Genomic DNA, 19273 nt, shown 5'->3' on the forward strand with positions numbered 1-19273 from the left:
AAGTAGCCACAAATGATGAGAAAAAACTGCCCAGAGGCTGGTGATTATCGTAATGGACATGTACATGGCCTGCCCCATGGGACGAGGTTGGAATGCAGGAGAGAGGCTGACCGCCAGGGGAACACTGAACACAGGGTGGGCAGCTAGTCTTAGTGGAAATTGGTCAGGGCAATAGAAATGCAGGAGGCTCAATCCGCAGGAAAGAATGTCCCAGGATGAAATTTCCACACAGCAGAGACCCAGAAGTGATCAATGATCACAACAAAATTCCCTACCCCAGAGAATCAGCAGCAAGTAGAAGTCTCCTCAAATGCCTAGGCATCAACATAAAGACACAAAGATCAAGAAAAAACAGAGAAATATGTTGCCACTAAATGAAACAAACAAAGCATCAGGTATGGATGAAGAGAAACAGCAGATCTATGAAATGCCTGACAGAGAATTTAGAATAACCCACTTAAGGATGTTCAGGGAGTCATAACAAAATATGGAGGGAAGATTAAATGATATCTGCAAAGTAATTCAGGAGCAGAGAAATTTGACAAAAGAATAAATTTAAAAAATAGAAATCCTAGAAATAGAGAATGCATTATCTGAATTGAAAAACTCAACAGAAAGCTCCAACAGCAGACTTAATCAAACAGAGGAAAGAATCAGTGAGCTTGAAGATAAGGCACATGAAACTATCCAATCAGAGCAGCAAAAAGAAAAAAGAACAAGTAAAAAAAAATAAACAGAAATACAGCAAATATGGGACTTTCTCAAGGGAAATAACCGTCACATCATTGGCATACCTGAAGGAGAGGAAAAAGAGATGTAGAAAGCATATTCGAGAAAATAATGACTGAAAATTTCACAAGTTAAGGGGAAGGATGACAGCATCCAGGTATAGGAAGCTCAGAAGTCACCAGTGAAATTCAATTCAAGGAGGAACAGCCCAAGGCACATCATAATCAAATTATCAAAAATCAAAGGCAAAGAATACTGAAAGCAGCAAGATAAAAGAAATACATAACATTCAGCAGAGCCCAGTAGTCTCTCAGTAGAAACCCTACAGGCTACAAGAGAATGGGATGATGTATTCAGAGTGCTGAAGGAAAAAGATTGTCAGCCAAGAATTCTGTATCCAGCAAAACTAACTTTTAAACATGAAGGAGAAATAAAGTCTTTCACAAACAAAAGCTAAGGGAATTCATCAATATTATACTAGCCTTACAAGAAATGCTAAACGGAGTTCTTCAATCTGAAAGAAGACAGTGCTAAGGAGCAGCAAGAAAACATTTGAAAGTACATAACTGTCCCGCGCTACCGTCTCGCCAGCAAGAACGACGCGGCACACAAAGGATCCTTCTGCAGATCAGCTTTAATGCATCTTGAGAGGGAGAGCATAAGCTTGCCAAAAATGGAGACCCCGAGCGAGGGAACCCGCGCCCTTTATATAGAGACTGCTCCTCGCCTAGGACGTGCTCCTACCTTATTGGTGGCTGCCTAATCGGCCCAGGCGTGTTACCGAGCAGCCCTGCCCTCCACTGGAAATCAGCGCCATCTTGTAATGGCGATTTCGGGCAGCTCCTCACATCTCCCCCTTTTTTATCATTTAAAGCGGCTGGTACAAGCTCGGCGGTCGCGGACAAATTAGCCAGCGTTCCTGTCCTAGGTCGTCCCTCCACAGACTTTGACCTTACCCGTCATAGGTTGACCCTATCGCCACCGGGCACCATGTCTTAGGTTGGTTCAAGTCTGGGGGAAGTTGCCCGTCTCTGGACACACTGGAGCCTGTTGTTACACATAGACCTGTTTGAGCAAGGGCGAACTCCTCTGAACAAGCTTCAGGGAGGCCAGCCAACAGGAAGGGGGAAGGGGAGTCAGAGCAGGCTAATCCTTAAGCATGGACAGCCAAACGTCAGGGTTGGCCCCCTGTTCCAGGGCTAGAAATGCCTGGGCGATGACTACCCTGTCTCTCTGGGTCTGGGCTTTTAATCTGCAGACCAACCATAGTAGGAGCACAGTTCCCCCACATAAGAACATGCCAACCCCAATCACTCCTGCCCACTCCTTGAAGTGGGACACGGCCGTTTTAATCCATGAGGACAGTCCGGCTGCGAAGGAGACATCCACTCTTGTTGAATTCACGGACACAATGGCCATGCGCAGCTGGTTTATCAGGTTGTCAAATTCTCTCGTCCAACCTGTTGAAAGATGCTGGGATAATTGTTTAGACAAATTTGCAGCTTTGGTATACTTTTTATATTGGATACTGGTGACACATAACCCTGAATATTTCCATTGACACCCCAATTGAGCAATTTGCCATAAAACGTCTATTTGTTCCTGCACAAGATCCACCCGCTGGTTAACCACCATTAATCCTCCCTTCAGCTGAGCGTTTATCGCAGTTTGTGAATCTAGGGCTTGTGTTACCCCGGAGGACAAATTATTTAACGTGGCGGCAGTCTGTACTGTGGTAGTCAAGGAGACAGCCGCAGCCATGGCTGCACCCGCCGCCAGGGACACAGCGGTAACTATTGCCGCAGTGAGACCAAAATCTCTCTTTTGCCTGAACAAAGTCATAGTATTGGGAGCTTCTACTGGGACAGGAATCCATCTAGGCATCCGAGCAACTATTGCCAAATCAGACAGCGTAGCATTCCAGCACTGCGCATAAAAGCAAGTACCATTAGTACAAGGGACCTGACTCCCCTCATGACTAATATTACTTAAAATAAACATAAAAGGAGGGTATAGGCAAACTGGTGTTGGCAAGACAGACATATTATATCCCGGCTGCATCAAGGACACAGTGGACTCAAAGGGCTCGGAAGTGTTCCACTGAAAAGTGGCATTTCCCCAACCACCGCCTTTTAAAAAGGCAAACGGTGAAAGGTCCGTGCAGCTGCCATTCACCCCACATAACAGCCAAACATCAAAAGGGTTTGAACTGGTCGCCATCGTGGGGTTTTGATATGTCCAATTGTATCCTGCAAAAGAAACATTATACTGGGTTCCTATATAAGGCGAAAAGGTAAATTGATTTTTCACTGCCCACCCCGTCTTCTTGGACTGGCAGCCCGTCCAGGGCGGGGTATCTCCCTCCCTTCTGGGGCTCAGGCAATCCTTTTTTAAATGTCCCGGTTGACCGCATTTAAAACAAACTCTCTGGTTCCGCCCCTGTCTTGGCTGTCCCTGTCTAGGCAGTCTCTGCGACTGGAGGATGGCAGCTGCCAGCCCTGCATTGGTCAGGGGTCCCCCGAGTTCTCGACAAACTCTGAGCCAATCCTGTACACCTTTACCTTTTCTGGGCGCTATGGCCGCGCGGCATTCCTGGGTCGCCTGCTCAAAAATCAGTTGTTCAACAAGAGGCGCAGCCTGATCAGGGTCCCCAAAGATGCGCCCCGCTGCTTCTGTCATTCGAGCCACAAAATCTGAGAATGGTTCCTGAGGTCCCTGAATGATCTTAGTAAGTTGTCCAGAAGCTTCCCCTTTTTTGGGGAGTGCCTTCCAAGCCTTAATGGCAGTGCTAGAAACTTGAACATAAGCACCCCATGGGAAAGCCGTCTGATCAGCGGCAAATGGGCCCTGGCCTGTTAACATATCAAAGGTCCAATCTCGCTGCTCGGGGGTCAGTGCAGCAGCGTTTGCCCTGGCTTGAGCTTGTGCAGCCTCATGCCATAGCGCCTTCCATTCCATGTATTGACCCATGGTAGGGAGCGCTGCCTTAGCCAACATTTGCCAGTCAGCGGGTGTCATAGCCACACCAGCAAACCTTTCTAGCATTACTAGAGTAAAATTGGCATTTACACCATATTTTCTAACCGCCTCTGCTAGATCCTTAATTTGGGTGTACTCGACGGGGGCATGAACTCTCCCTCCGCCCTCAACCTCAAAAACTGGGAAGGCAGCTTGAACCTTTTTCCTCACTTTATCAGAGAGGAATGAGAAGGGATTAGAAGACTGCACGTAAGGAGGAGGCGCCGAAGGCGCAGGCCGTGCGGGGGCCACTGGGGGCGGCCGGCATTTCCACTCCCCGAGTGGTCTCCGCCGCCTGTCGGGATGATATCTCTCCTCCTCGTACCTGGCAGCTTCCTCCTCCAAATCGGATTCCTCACTAGGGCTGAGGGGATCGGAGTCGGACTCATCCAGATTTAAATCTTCTAATTCTTGTTTTAAGGCCCCCAGCTCTTGCATAGGGTAGAGGCCTCCTTCTTTCCCTTCCAACTTTTGTCTGGGTTTTGAAATCCCTCCTTTACCGGCAGATGTGCCGGGAGTGTCACTTTGTTGTTTTAGAATCTCTCCCTCGTCCGTAGACTTACCGGGAGGGCCCTTTTTCTTATGGGAGACGTCTCTCCTCCTGCGGGTACCCATCCTCTCACTCCGTTCAGTTTCTGACATGCTGTCTTGGACCTCCTCTAATGTATTTTGCCCTACTATCACTACCGGTTTACAGCCCTCATCTTCTAAGCAATTTTTAATAAACTTCCAAATGGTCTTGGTGCCCTGACGGAGGTCTCCCTCCGCGTACTTGCGGTCAAGGTCTCTGCCTAGTTTGTTCCAAGAGCTCAAAGTCAAGGAGCCGGAACAAGCAAACCACGGCGCTACACGATCTACCTCTTTTACAAAATTTTTGAGCACACGGCCCCCTACCTTTATATCACGTTGTCTCAGCACGGCCTCTAACGCGGTAACCATGGACTGAGTGGAACCCATAACGCGCCCCACTCCGTGGGAGGCGCTGTGAGACGCGCCGTTCCCTTACGTACTAGAGGCTCACACAGGTCTCTGGTGCAGCTGCTTATCTACGTCAGTCTGACCACACCAACGGGCGATTTCAAAACCTTTTAAACCAACCGGATTAACCCCAGACCAAGAACAGGCATACCTCTCCGAACTTACCCTCCTGCAGTTCTGAATCCTCCCTGTCTCCAGGGGGTCTCCGAAGGTGCTGACGATGACACAAGTTCCCGGGTTTCGGCACCAAATGTCCCGCGCTACCGTCTCGCCAGCAAGAACGACGCGGCACACAAAGGATCCTTCTGCAGATCAGCTTTAATGCATCTTGAGAGGGAGAGCATAAGCTTGCCAAAAATGGAGACCCCGAGCGAGGGAACCCGCGCCCTTTATATAGAGACTGCTCCTCGCCTAGGACGTGCTCCTACCTTATTGGTGGCTGCCTAATCGGCCCAGGCGTGTTACCGAGCAGCCCTGCCCTCCACCGGAAATCAGCGCCATCTTGTAATGGCGATTTCGGGCAGCTCCTCACACATAACCCATTAGTAAAGTAAATTCACAGACAACCTCAGAATACTCCAATGTTGTAATGGTGGTGAATAAACCACTTACACAGTATGAAGACTAAATGAAAAATCTAACAAGACAATAACATGTACAACAACCATATAAGAGAAAGGCAATACTAAAAGATGTATCTTGAAACAACAAATTGTCAAGAAGTGCGGGGTCGGGGGGAATGATGCCAAAATGTAGAGTTTGCTTTGGTTTTTTTCTTTTTTCTTAGATATCAAAGTTAAGTTGTTATTAGTCTGAAATAATTTGTTATATCTATAACACATCTTTTGTAAGCCTCATGGTAACTATAACACAAAAACATAGAAGAGAAATACTAAAAATAGTGAAAAAGCCAAATGTAAAGCTAGAGAAAACCACTCAGTCACAAAGGAAGACAATAAGACCAGGAAAAAAGGATCCACAAAACAACCAGAAAAAAAAAATAGCAAAATGGCAGTAATGAGTACTTATATATCAATAATAACCCTAAAAGTAAATGTATTAAGTGCCCCAATTAAAAGACACAGGATAGCTGAATGGATTATAAAACAAGAACCAACAATATGCTTCACAATATGAAGAGATTCCCTTCACCTATAAAGATACACGCCAGCTGAGAGTGAAGGTATGGAAAAAGGAGTAGTTATATCAGATAAAATAGACTTCAAGCCAATGGAAGTAAAAAGAGATAAGGAAGGTCATTATATAATGATAAAAGGATCAATTCAGCAAGAGGATATAACAATTCTAAATATATACGCACCCAACTCCAGAACACCTAGCTATATAAAACGATTACTATTGGACCTAATGGGAGAGATTGACTCAAACGCAATAATAGTTGGGGACTTTAATACCCCACTTTCAGCAAAGAACAGATCATCCAGACAGAAAATTAACCAGGAAACATCAGAATTAATCTCTACTGTAGACCAGTTTGACATAACAGATATTTATAGAAGATTTCATCCAACAACTGAAGAATACACCTTCTTCTCAGCAACAGATGGAATATTCCCTATAATATACCATATGTTAGGACACAAAAGAAGTCTCAATAAATTTTTAAAAACTGAAATCATATCAACTACTTTATGGAATAAAACTAGAAATCAACAACAAAAGGGACACTAGAAATCATATGGGTATGTGGAAATTAAACAATATGCTCCTAAACAACGAATGAGTCAAAGAAGAAACCAAGAAGGAAATTTTAAAAATTCCTGGAAACAAATGTAAATGAAACACAAGAAGCCATAACCTATGGGATAGAGTAAAAGCAGTTCTAAGAGGGAAGTTTATAGCAATAAATGCCTATTTTGAAAAAGAAGGCTGTATTAAACTGTTTTTTGTTGCTATAACAGGAATACCTGAGAGTGGGTAATTTATAAAGAGAAGAGGTTTATTTGGCTTACGATTCTGGGACAGCTGTGTCTGGCACAGGCCTCAGGCTGCTTCTACTCATGGCAGAAAAGTGGCAGGGAGCCGGTGGGTACAAGCAGATCACGTGGCAAGAGGAAACAAGAGAGAGGAAGTGAGAGAGAGAGAGAAGGTGCCAGGGTCTTTTTAAGCAACAAGCTCTCACGGGAACTAATAGAGTGAGAACCCACTCATTACTCCTCCCTCCCCCAGGGAGAGCATTAATCCATTCATGAGGGACCCACCCCCATGACTCAATCAGGTTCCAACACTGCCACATTGGAGATCAAATTTCCACATGAGTTTTGGAGGGGACAACACATCCAAACTCCATTAAAGGCAGACTCCAAATACCCTAACGTTACACCTCAAGGAGCTGGAAAAACAAGAACAAACGAAACCCAAAATCAGTAGGAGAGAAATAACAAAGATCAGAGCAGAAATAAATGAATTAGAGCTTTAAAAAAATACAAAAGGTGAGTGAAATAGATTGTTTTTTTCAGAAAAATAAAATTGATAACCTTTAGCTAAACTAATGAAGAAAAAAGAGAAGACTCAAATAAAATCAAATGAAAAAGGGGACATTACAACTGATACCACAGAAATACAAAGGTTCATAAGAGACTACTATGAACAACTATATGCAAACAAACTGGAAAACCTAGAAGAAATGGATGAATTCCTGGACACATACAACTTGCCAAGGTTGAATCATGAAGAACTAGAAAACCTAAACAGACCAATAATGAGTAGCAAGATTGAAGCAGTAATAAAAAGTCTTACAACAAAGAAAACCCCAGACTTTACTGCCGAATTCTACCAAATATTTCAAGACAAACTAATACTAGTTCTTCTCACTCTTCCAAAAAATCGAAGAGGAGGGAATACTTCCAAACTTATTCTATGAGGCCAGCATTACCCTTATATCAAAACAGGAAAATGACACACACAAGAAAGCTACGGATCAGTATTTCTAATGGATACAGACATGAAGATCCTCAACAAAATACTAGTAAACAGAATCCAGCAACACATTAAAAAGATCATACACCATGATCATGTGGGAGTTATCCCAGGGATGCAAGGATAGTTCGATGTATGAAAATCTATAAATGTGGTACATCACACCAACAGAATGAAGGAAAAAAACCATATGATCATTTCAATAGACACAGAAAAAGGATTTGATAAAATCCAACACCCCTTCATGATAAAAACATGCAACAAATTACATATAGAAGGAAGGTACCTCAACACCATAAAAGCCATCTATGACAAACCCACAGCTAATATCATATGGAATGGACAAAAATTGTAGGCTTTTCCTCTAAGACAAGGATGCCTACTTCTCTACTCTTATTTAGTATAGTACTAGAAATTCTGACCTATGTAATAAGTCAAGAGAAAGCAATCAATAAAGGGTATTGAGATCAGAAAGGAGGAAGTCAGACTATCCCTATTTGCAGATGACATGATCCTATACATAGAAAACCCTAAAGACTCCACCAAAAAGATACATGAACTAATAAATGAATTAAAGTATAGTGTCAGGATACAAAATCAACACACAAAAGTCAATAGCCTTCCTATACACCAAAAATGAAATAGCCAAAGAAGAAATCAAGAAAGTAATCCCATTCAAAGTAGCTACCAAAAAAATGAAATACCTAGGAGTAATTTAACAAAATAGGTAAAAGACGTTTACAATGAAAACTATAAAATATTAGTGGAAAAAAGTGAAGACACAAATAAATGGAAAGATATCCCATGTTCATAGGTCAGGAGAATTAACATCATCAAAATAGTCCACACTATCCAAAGCAGTCTACACATTTAATGCAATCCCTATCAAAATACCAGTGACATTCTTCACAGAAATAGAAAAAATGATCTTGAAATTTGGATGGAACCACAAAATGCCCTGTATGGTGAGAAAATCTTGAGCAAAAAGAACAAAGTTGGAGGCATCACATGTCCTTACTTCAAAATATACTGTAAAGTTATAGTAACCAAAACAGCATGGTACTGGCATAAAAACAGACAAATGGACCAATGGAATAGAATAGAGAGCCCCAAAATAAACCTATGCACTTACAGCCAACTGATTTTCAACAAAGGTGCCAAAATTATACAATAGGGAAAGAACTGCCTCTTCAACAAATGGTGCAAGAAAACTGGATAACCACATATAGAAGATTGAAACTAGACCCCTATCTCTCACCATACACAAAAATCAATTCAAAATGAATCAAAGACCTAAATTTAAGACCTGAAACAATGAAAGTATTAGAAGGAAACACAGGGAAAACACTACATGAAATGGGGGTGTGTAGCGCCTTTTAAAGTGAGATTACAAAGGCACAGGCTACTAAAAGCAAAAATACATAAATCAGACTACATCATACTGAAACGGTTTTGCATAGCAAGGGACAGTGTCAACAAAGTGAGGAGACAGCCTACAGAATGAAAGTGTTTGCCAACCATGGGTCAGATAAGGGACTAATATCCTTAAATGACTCAACAGCAACAAAAAGAAAAACAAAAAATGAAATCAAATAACCCAGTTAAAAATGGGCAAAGGACCCAAACAGATATTTCTCAAAAGAAGGCATACAAAAGGCCAACAGGCACATGAAAAAATACTCAGCATCACTAATCATCAGAGAAATGCAAATTAAAATCACAATGAGATATCATCTCACTCCAGTTAGAATGGCTATTATCAACAATACAAAAAATAATAAATGCTGGTAAGGATGCAGAACTACCTTTCATTGCTGGGGGAGCATAAATTGGCACAGCCACTGTGCAAAACAATATGGAGTTTCCTCAGAGAACTAAAAATATATCTACACTATACCCAGCTCTCTCACTTCTGGATATATACCCAAAGAAAATGAAATCAGTATATCAAAAAGACACTTCATCACAGCACTGTTTACCATAACCAAGAGATGGAATCAACCTAAATATCCATCAACAAGTGAATGGATAAAACCATGGTATATAAACACAATGGAATGCTACTAAAAAAAAATGATATCCTATCATTTGCAGTAACATGAATGGAACTGGAAACTATCATGTTAAGTGAAGTAAGTCAGGCACAGAAAGACAAATACCTCATGATATCACTCATACTGGAATCTAAAAAAAAAACGTGGTTCTAATAGAAGTAGAGAGTAGAATAATGGTTACCAGAGGCTAGGGAGGAAGGGGAGGAAAAGTGGTGAACTAATGGGTACAAAGATCTACCCTAAATGAGTCATTGTGCATGTATTGAAACAACACACTCTACCCCATAAATATGTACAAGTAAATGTTTAAATATTTTGAATTTTTTTAAAAAAGAGTATATTTAATTTTATAAGAAACCACCAAACCGTTTTCCAATATGGCTGTACCATTTTGCATTTCTGCTAGCATTGAATGAGAGTTCCTGATGCTCCACATTCTCATCAGCAGTTGGTGTTGTCAGCTTTTGAATTTTTGTGATTCTAATAGTTGTGTCGTGATATCTCATTGTCGTTTTAATTGGCAACTTCCTGATGACATATGTTATTGAGCATCTTTTCATATGCTTATTTGTCATCTGTATATCGTCTTTGGAGAAGTATCTGTTCAGATCTTTTGCCCATTTTTTTAATCGGTTTTTGTTTTCTTATTGTTGAGTTTTAAGAGTTTTTTTAGTATATTTTGAATACTAGTCCTTTGTCAGACATGAGTAGTTTGCAAATATTTTCTCCAAGTCTGTGGCTTGTCATTTCATTCTCTTAACAGTGACTTTCACAGAGCAGTTTTTAATTTTAATGAAGTCCAATTTATCAATTTATTTTTCATGGATTGTGTTTTTTGTTCTGCATATAAGAAGTCACTACCAAACTCAAGGTCACCTAGGTTTTTCTCATTACTTTATCTTTAGTCTTTCTGGGTCACTTTTTTCTTTGGGAGTTTCTCTTGTACACAGCATGTATTGGGTCTCCCTTTGTGAGTTGGGCCCATTCACATTTATGACTGATACTTTTGGTGTCAGTTCTCATATTATTTTATCTTCTAATTATGTGTTTTATATTTACTGTATTTCTTTCTCTGCCTGATTATTTTCTGTCTTTTTAGAAAGCATGTCTTTCTGTTTGTTGGAAGGTTTGTATTTTTGTTTTAGTGGTTACCTTTTACTTATACTGTTTAAATGTCTTTTGATGTTCAAACCTGCTCCCTGCCATTTGAACCTGCTCTCATTTATTTTTCACTACCTGCTTTCTCATTTTTTAATGGTTTCATTTGATTTCCACCTAGTCCGTGGTCAACAATCAATGATCTTATTCTACTTTCCTTTTTCCTTCTTTCTTCTCCCCCAAATTTTTTAGTTGAATTATTTCTGCTTGTTAGAATATATCATGTTTATATAATATCCTTTAACATTTTTCTCCACATTTTTCTTTTATCTACAGTCAAATGTATTAATGCTCACAATTGTTTTGCCAAAATATCCTCAGTCATTTTTTGGTTTCATGAAGTTCCTCCTCCAGCCTAGTACAGTTTTTGGCAATCTTTTTTTTTGTAAGGGATTAGATAGTAAATATTTTAGGCTTTGAAAATCAAGTGATCTCTGTTGTGACATCTTAAGTCTGCCATTGTAACATGAAAGCAGGCATAGACAATAAATAAATTCTGTGTGGCTGTATTCTCGTAAAATCTTACTCACAAATGGGCCCGAGCCCATGGCGCACTCGGGAGAGTGCTGCGCTGGGAGCACAGCAACGCTCCTGCTGCGGGTTCGGATAGGAATGGCCGGTGCACTCACTGGCTGAGTGCCGGTCACGAAAAAGACAAAAAAAAAAAAAAAAAAAAAAAAACTTACAAAAATAGGTGGCAAGCTGGATTTGATGCATAGGCCATAGTTTGCTGACCCCTGTTTTATTAGATTCCTCAGAACGGTCTCCGGGGTATAGTATTTTCTGAATTCTTTTTATTAACAATCTTTTTTCAGTGGTCTTAATACTTAAAGGAGAGCTTCACTGGATATAAAATGTTTGCATAACTCTTTCTTTCCTCGAGTTAATTTTAGAAATGTATTTCCTTGTTACTGGGAGAGAGAAGGAAAAAATGCAAACTGTCTTTCCTTTGCTCTCACAGTACAATTATTAATACAGAAGATCAATTCTATGATCAGATATGTGGGGTTTTCTCCCCAGCAGGAAGCAAGTGACCAATTCTTCAGTGGACACCAGATGGGTGCCCTCCAATTCAATTCCAACACTGTCTACCTTATCTTCCTGGAGATAGCATCAGATCCCACAGGTTGAGGCCAAGTTACCAAGTCCGCCACCCTCAGCCACCACCATTTCTAATGCCAATTGCAAACTAAAGACTTTTGTATCTTTACTTCTAACTGACTGGCCACAAATTGGGGTTCCCAAAATCCCCCCCCTTGAGTTTGGTTAACTTACTCAGTGGCCCACAGAACTCAGGGAAACACATTCTTACATTTACTGTTTTATTAAAAATAATATTACAAAGGATACAGACAAAGAGGTGCATAGGTCAAGGTATGGGAGAAGGGCACGGAGCTTCCACACCCTCCCTGAGCATACCATCCTTCAGGAGCCTCTCCATGTTCAGCTGTCCAAAAGCTCCCTGAACCCAGGCACCTTGGGGTTTTGTTTTTGTTTTCTTTCTGGTTTTTATTTTCATTTTTCTATTTTATTTAATAGTATAGAAATGTATTATGACAAACTCTCGAAAACAAAAATGTTCTTAACTATCTGATTTAGAAAATTCGAAACTGTCATAAGAGAAGAGATGCAGAAAAGAAATAAAGGGGAAAAAATGTAGAGCATAATGAGAAATGAGTTTTGAGCTTGATTTCAATCTCCCACACAAAGTCTGTCAAAGAAAATGAATGATTGTTAAATACTTAACAAGTTACACAATATATACAAAGATTATTATACCCTAAAAGAATTATGTAAAGTTAATGTCTGATTCAAACATTTACATCAGTGGTGCTTTGTAGACTGGTTAGTAGTCTTAAAATTTTTTGATTCTTTAGAAAGATCAACAAAATTTGCAAACCCTTATCTAGACTGACCAAGAAAAGAAGAGAGAAGACAGAAATTACTAAAATCAGAAATACAGCAGGGGCATGACAGAACAGTTGCTTCTTCTATTATGCTGGAGTGGGCTTTGGTGTCCTCTTCTTCTGGCCTCGTCTGGTGACTCTCCTTGTGTCACTGCAGTTGGGTGTCTGGCAGGCCACCTGCTTGGTAGCTATGGCTACTGCTGTGGCATTGAGCCATTTTTGCGGGAAGCCATAGCTGTGGTGGTGGCTGTGGTGGGCCACCCACGAGGAAGTTGTGTTTTCGGAGTGCTCCTTGCCTGCTTCCTAGCAGAGGAGGTTGCCCTCAGCTCCTGCCTAGGACCCCAGGCATGCTCTGTTTCTTGCCTGCTTCTGGGTGGAGGGGGCTGGCCCTTGGCTCCTGCCTAAGGATACTGGGCATGCTCTGTTTCTTGCCTCCACCTTGGGTTTTTATGAAGGCTTTATTACATAGGCATAATTGATTAAACCATTGGCCATTGGTGATTGGCTTAGCCTTCAGCCCTTCTCTCCTCCCTGGGGATTGGGGTGACTCAAAGTCACACCTTGGTGTTTCCTGTGACTAGCTCCCATCCTGAAGCTACCTAGGGGCCACCAGCTATCATTATCATACAGAAAGGCTCATCACTTTGGAGATTCTAAGCATTTCAGGAGTTGTATGCAAAGAGATGGGGATGAAGACTAAATATGTATTTCACAGTATCACACTGTGCTTTATATGTTGCTTTTGAGAAGTCTGATGCTCTTGTATCCTATTTGATCTTTAACTTGAGAGGCCTAAACATTTTCCTTTATCTTTAAAGTCTAATAGATTTATTCAGCTATGTTTCAGAGTTGGTTTTTTTTTCAGAGTTGATTTTTAAAGGTCAAATTTTCCAGGTACCAATGGTCCCTTTTTATGGATATATTCAGGTCTCTTTCTATTTCTGGAAAGTTTTCCTGGGCTACAGATTTAAATGTTAGTTCTATTCCATTGTTTTGTTTTCAACCTCAGGGACTCCAATTATACAGGTGCTGAATTTTGTCTGTCTTACATATTATCACTTTCTCTTTGGTTCTTTTTATTCTTTATTTATTTCCATTTATAGTCTCCTGTTTTGTTTTGTTTTGTTTTGTTTCCTTTCTGCAATGCCCTTTATTCAACTTTTATTCAGATATAACCTCCCATGGGTATCTTTTAATTTAGTTTCCGTTATTATCATCCATTGCATTTCCCGATTCAGTCACTTCTTATTTCTTTCCTCCTATCTGTGTTCCACTTCTGTTCCTAATTCATGGATTTATAATTCAAGATTTTTCTTTCTTTTATCACCAAATGCTTGTTTGAGAATATTCAATTCAGTTTAGAGTATTAGGTTCCAGTTTTCTTCTACTTTGTGGTTGGTTTCTTGAAGGCAGTTTTATCAACTGAAATGTTTTGGTTTTCATTTTCTGTTCTATAGTAGCTTTGTTTAAATAAAGACTGTTTATATCTATGAATTTCATAGACAGGTTGGTGGCTTTGGTTGGTTTAAAAGATTCCTAAAGTTTGCTTTCTTCTGTTATTGAAGCAAAGTACAATTTCTTTAATTTATGGTTTTTATGGCGAGTGTTGCTTTCTTTGATTTTTTTTTTTTTATGACTGATCCTAAGTTTTCCCCTCTTGGTTCTCTTTCCCTTTACCACTCACTCTCGAAAGGATGTATCTCTTTAAATCCTTTTATCTTCTTCTCTCCAAAAGATAGGCTCCCACCTCAAGTGTCACATACTTCAATTGTCTTCCCCATAGTCAGTAATCTTGTCTACCAGTGTTACCAAACCGAATGGAGCCCATTTGCTGGCACACAGGAGAAAGCCAATCACCAAAGCGCATGTCTTTGCGATAGACAAAGAAAGTTTAATCACAAGGCAGCCATTATGAGAAGACGGGAGATTTGCATCTCAGATCTATCTTAAATACAATGAGAAGGATGGTACCTTTACCAGGAAGTAGTTAAGGGCAGTGGGAGGTATGGGGATCATAATTGGTTAAAAGGGTTTGAAGAAGTCCTTCGTTGATCTATACCAGCACAGGCCATTTGCATGTTCAGAGGACAGCTGCATTAACAGGATCTGGGGGTGGAGCCCTCAGCCCTCTGAAGTGAAAAGTCAGACATTCAGGCAGGCTCAGTAGAGATGTCGGCAGGTTCAACCAGCTCAGCCTGGGTTGGGTTGGGCCACACTAACCCCAAAGATCCTGAAACAAACACCTTAGGTCACAGGCATTATCTTAAAGCGCAGGTAGGAAGAAACAGAATGAGTGGCCAGTTATGGAAATTTACTGAAAGAAAGAGGAATGTAAATAGGGAATAAATTTTACTGGAAAAGTCAGGATTACACCAGAAGACTTTTTTGCAGTAGTTTTTGCACTTGAGGAGTACTTTCTCCTTCTGTGGGTGATTTTAATTCCATCTTAACCTTTTGTTCTTGTCTTTTTTCTTTCCTGTAGTTTTTCAGGAGCCTCCTTACTTGCCACAAAGAATTATGACAGGAGCTTGAGCAAGAGCTCTGCTAATAATTGGTGTTTATTTTTCTACTTACAGGTTGCTTGAAGTTTGTAGTGTCCTCTGTCTTCGAGTTATGATGCAGTGTAGAATTTGCTGGGTCTTATTTGTTGATCTGTGCAGTTTTTCGGAGAATGTGTGAAGAGTCAAACCTATATGGCCACCATTACTTGAGCTCATTGTAATTCTCCCACCACTCATGTTTTAATATATTGTCAAAATATACAGCCATTAATAACTATTCTCCTTTTTATATAGCCACCATGTAGGTATGGTCACATAGAAAAATTCATATTTAGGGCCAACCCCGTGGCGCACTCGGGAGAGTGTGGCGCTGGGAGCGCAGCGACGCTCCCGCCTCGGGTTCGGATCCTATATAGGAATTGTAGTGCGCTCACTGGCTGAGTGCCGGTCACGAAAAAGACAAAAAAAAAAAATTCATATTTAATACCTAGCACCAGTCCTTGTGTTGATGTCTTTGCATTCATTTCAGCTGTTTGAAGCTCTTTCTCTAATAGATTCCTCAGGAAGGGTTTATGGGAGCAAAGTTTCCTGAGCTATTTTACCATCATAAGAGTTTATCTGTGGATTTTGTATCTAAAAGTTGGTGTATCTGGATAAAAAAATTATTTGCTAATGTTCTATTTCCTTTTATATATGTTACTTTGTGGTCTCTGGAATAGGTGTTGCTTCTGATAAGTCTGGTGGAAACCTGACTTTCTTTCCCTTATGAATGACTTAGTTTTTTGTGGTCAAGATCCCCAAAGATTGTTTTCTAAGTCCAGTCCAGTGCTTTTAGTGGACTAGATCTTGGCTTTGGCTTTTTTTTTTTTTTTTTGGTGGCTGGCAGGTACAGGTGTTGAAGGGAACCCTAAGCATTTTCTAATTGTTAAGCTTTTCCTTTTCCACTTAAGAAACTGTTTTAGAAACTCTATGCTCCACTATAGACTCTGGCCCCTCCCATTTACCCCACTTGCTTCCTGGGCCCACCCTCTAGGAGGTAACAGCAGTCTCACTGCCCCCAATCAGGGGCCAGAGGCAAATTAGGTTCCTAAAGTGACCCACAGACTGTGTCCCACAATCAGCCAATCCAAATTAGCAGGACAGCATCCCTTATTTAAATAAGAGGACCTGAATGGGAACCTGTGAGGGAAAAGGGCAGGAATTTAGGCTATATAAGGGGGTCTCTTCCTTTGTTCTGGGAGACACTGGTTTAGGAGTTCTTGCCCCCCACCCCATGCTCTCCTTGCTTGCAAGCAAAAAGAGGTGCTGTAACACTGAACAAAGAGCTGCAACACTAAAATAAAGAGCTATAAAACTACAACACTGATGCCGGTCTTGGATTCCTCTGTGTGTTCGCCCCACAACACAGGGATCTGAATCCTTGACCTTGGTATTACCAACACCGTACTCTAAACAACTGAGCTAACATGCCAGCCTTGACTTTTTGTTAATCACTTCTTTTTTTACTTAAAATAATAGAAATTTATTCTCTCATAGTTTGGGAGGTAGAAGTCTGAAATCAAGGTGTCAGTACAGCCATGCCCCCTCTGAAGTTTCTAGAGAAGACTCCTTTCTTTCCCCTTTCAGCTTCTGGTGGCTCCCAGCAATCCTCGTATCCCTTGCCTTGCACCTGCATCACTCCAGTGTCTGCCACTATCTTCACAGGGCATTCTCCCTGCATCTTTTTAATCATTAATTGTTTTTCCGAGTATGAGATGTGACATTTTGATATATTCTCTCAAAGTTCTTTAATTTCACATATTCCTTCTTTTTTTTTTTCTTTCTGGTTTTGGCAGCTAGCCAGTAAGTGGACCTGAACTCTTGACCTTGGTGTTACCAGCACTAATTTCATGTGTTATTCTTGAATTATAATCAGTGCTATTGTTCTGTTTCAAACACTTAGGTTTTCTTCTTCAGGATCTCCAAGTATACTGTATTTTCTTTGCTTATCTTTTATATTTGTCACTTACTCTTGAATCATTTTTTATTTTTAAAATTTTTCCTCCTTTAACCTTCCGTTTCTCTCAAGACCTTATCTATTATGTTTATTCACAGTTGTGTTTCTTCTAATTTAGTTCATTTCTGAAATAACTTCTTTTTAAATTCTGACTTTTACCCCTGAGTCCTAGCTCATTTATGAGTTTCAAATTCTTATTTATATTCTTTTTATAACTTCTTATTTTTATTTATTTTACCTCATTTTGATATAGTAGGTGTATCAGTCAGCATTCTCCAGAGAAACAGAACAAATTGGATTTTTATATATAGGTATATTAAGAGATTTCTTTTAAGAAATTGTCTCAGGTATATATGGATATTGAAATCTTTAGGTCAGGCCAGCAGGATAGTAGCCCAAGCAAGAATTAATGCTACAGTTTTGAGACAGAATTTCTTCTCCAGGAATCCGCAGTTTTACTCTTAAGGCTTTCAACTGGTTGGATGAGGCCCTACTCACATTATTGAGGATATTCTCCTTTACGTAAAGTCAACCAATTATAGATGTAAACCACATCTATAAAATACCTTCAAAGCAATACCTTAGTTTAGTGTTTGGTTAATTAATTGGGTTCTGTAGTCTAGCCAAGTTGACTCATAAAACTAACCTTCATATTAGGTTATAATTTTCATTTGTTGTTTGTTTGCAGCTGGCCAGTACAGGGATCAAACTCTGGACCTTGGTATTAGGACTATGCTCTAACCAATTGAGCTAACCAGCCAGCCTAATAAAGATTTTTTTTTTTTTTTTCCTGCTGGCCGGTACAGTTTGTTTATTGGGCAAGTCTTAAGGGCATTCTCACAGAGATATTATTCTGCTGCTTTTTCTCTTTTTCTTGTAACTGTGTGGGATTTGGCTGTGATTCTCTCTCTGTTGATCATTTCTTTAATGCAAAGTTAATTTTCCTTATCTTTAAAAATGGAGGAGTGGGTCAAATTGACTTTTCTAATTTCACAGCTTTAGTGTTTCCTCTTCTGTTGTTTTGTAGAGTGTACAAACATAAGGCCAATCCTTCCAGGGTTTGTTTCCCTTCCTCATTCATCTGTAGCTTCTCTTTCCTTTGCCTTTGTTCTTCTTTCCTTCTCAATTGGGTTTCTTCTCCCTGTATTTCTCTTCACTATAGATCTTTGCCCTAGAAGGGGTCTTCAGCTGATTGGTTTTGGAGTTCACAGGTCCACACTGCTCCTTTCCTTTCAGACATTATTGTGGACCTCTTGCACTTACCTAGAAATTGAAAAGTGTAAATCTTCTCCAATTAGAGTTGCTCTCCTCACATTGGCCTGCTGTGGTTTCTGCTGAATACCTGTAAGTAATTTAGGTGTTCTTCTCTTCTTAGGTTTAGTAAATTTGCTTTCTTTTGCTTTCTTATGCTGATCTCACATGATTCTGGTAGTTTTGGGTGGTTTATTCCAATGCACTTATATTTTGGGATTTTGAGGGATACCTTGTCACTGAGTTTTATTAGTGATGTTTCTAGTGTTTTTTGGTATTATCCTACTTGTTCTTTCTGTGTTTTTAGGTAATTTCTATAGATTAAAAAATACATCAACACTGCTCCTTGCCAATGCTCTCTCCTTTGTTCTCTTTTATAAATTCCTGTTTTTTCCTCTTTCCTTTCATTTTTTTGAATTTTCTCTGTTGTTCTTTCATTATTATCTTACATTAAAAACTGTGTTTATTCACTTTCAAACTATCTTAATTCTTTTTGAAAGAAAGTGAGCAGAGATGCCGGGTACCATTCAAGCTCTATTAAAGAAAGAAATCTGCTGGGCTGTGCTCAGAGTGGCAGAGGGCCCATGGCTGCGCTGAAAATGGTGGACAGCCCCAACAGTAGGCTTGCCAGAGTTTATATTAGCTTTTGGCAGTGAAATGTACGTGGGGAGGGACCATTAGGTTGATGTAACTGGGTGGAGAACTGCACCAATGCTACATCCTCACCAGCGTTTGTTATTT

General features: G+C 40.3%; 1 protein-coding gene across 1 annotated transcript in view; it reads left to right on the plus strand.

Moving 5' to 3' along the window:
* Nucleotides 1-2488: 2488 nt before the first annotated feature.
* The window catches only part of CATSPERE (catsper channel auxiliary subunit epsilon), a 192540-nt gene continuing 175755 nt past the window's right edge, over nucleotides 2489-19273 (plus strand). The window contains exon 1 of the mRNA XM_063082895.1: nucleotides 2489-2641. Within this exon, the coding sequence (XP_062938965.1) occupies nucleotides 2489-2641 (153 nt within the window). The remainder of the gene's footprint in view (nucleotides 2642-19273) is intronic.

The sequence above is a fragment of the Cynocephalus volans genome, chromosome 18 (genome assembly GCF_027409185.1).
Source record: "Cynocephalus volans isolate mCynVol1 chromosome 18, mCynVol1.pri, whole genome shotgun sequence".
NCBI lineage: Eukaryota > Metazoa > Chordata > Mammalia > Dermoptera > Cynocephalidae > Cynocephalus > Cynocephalus volans.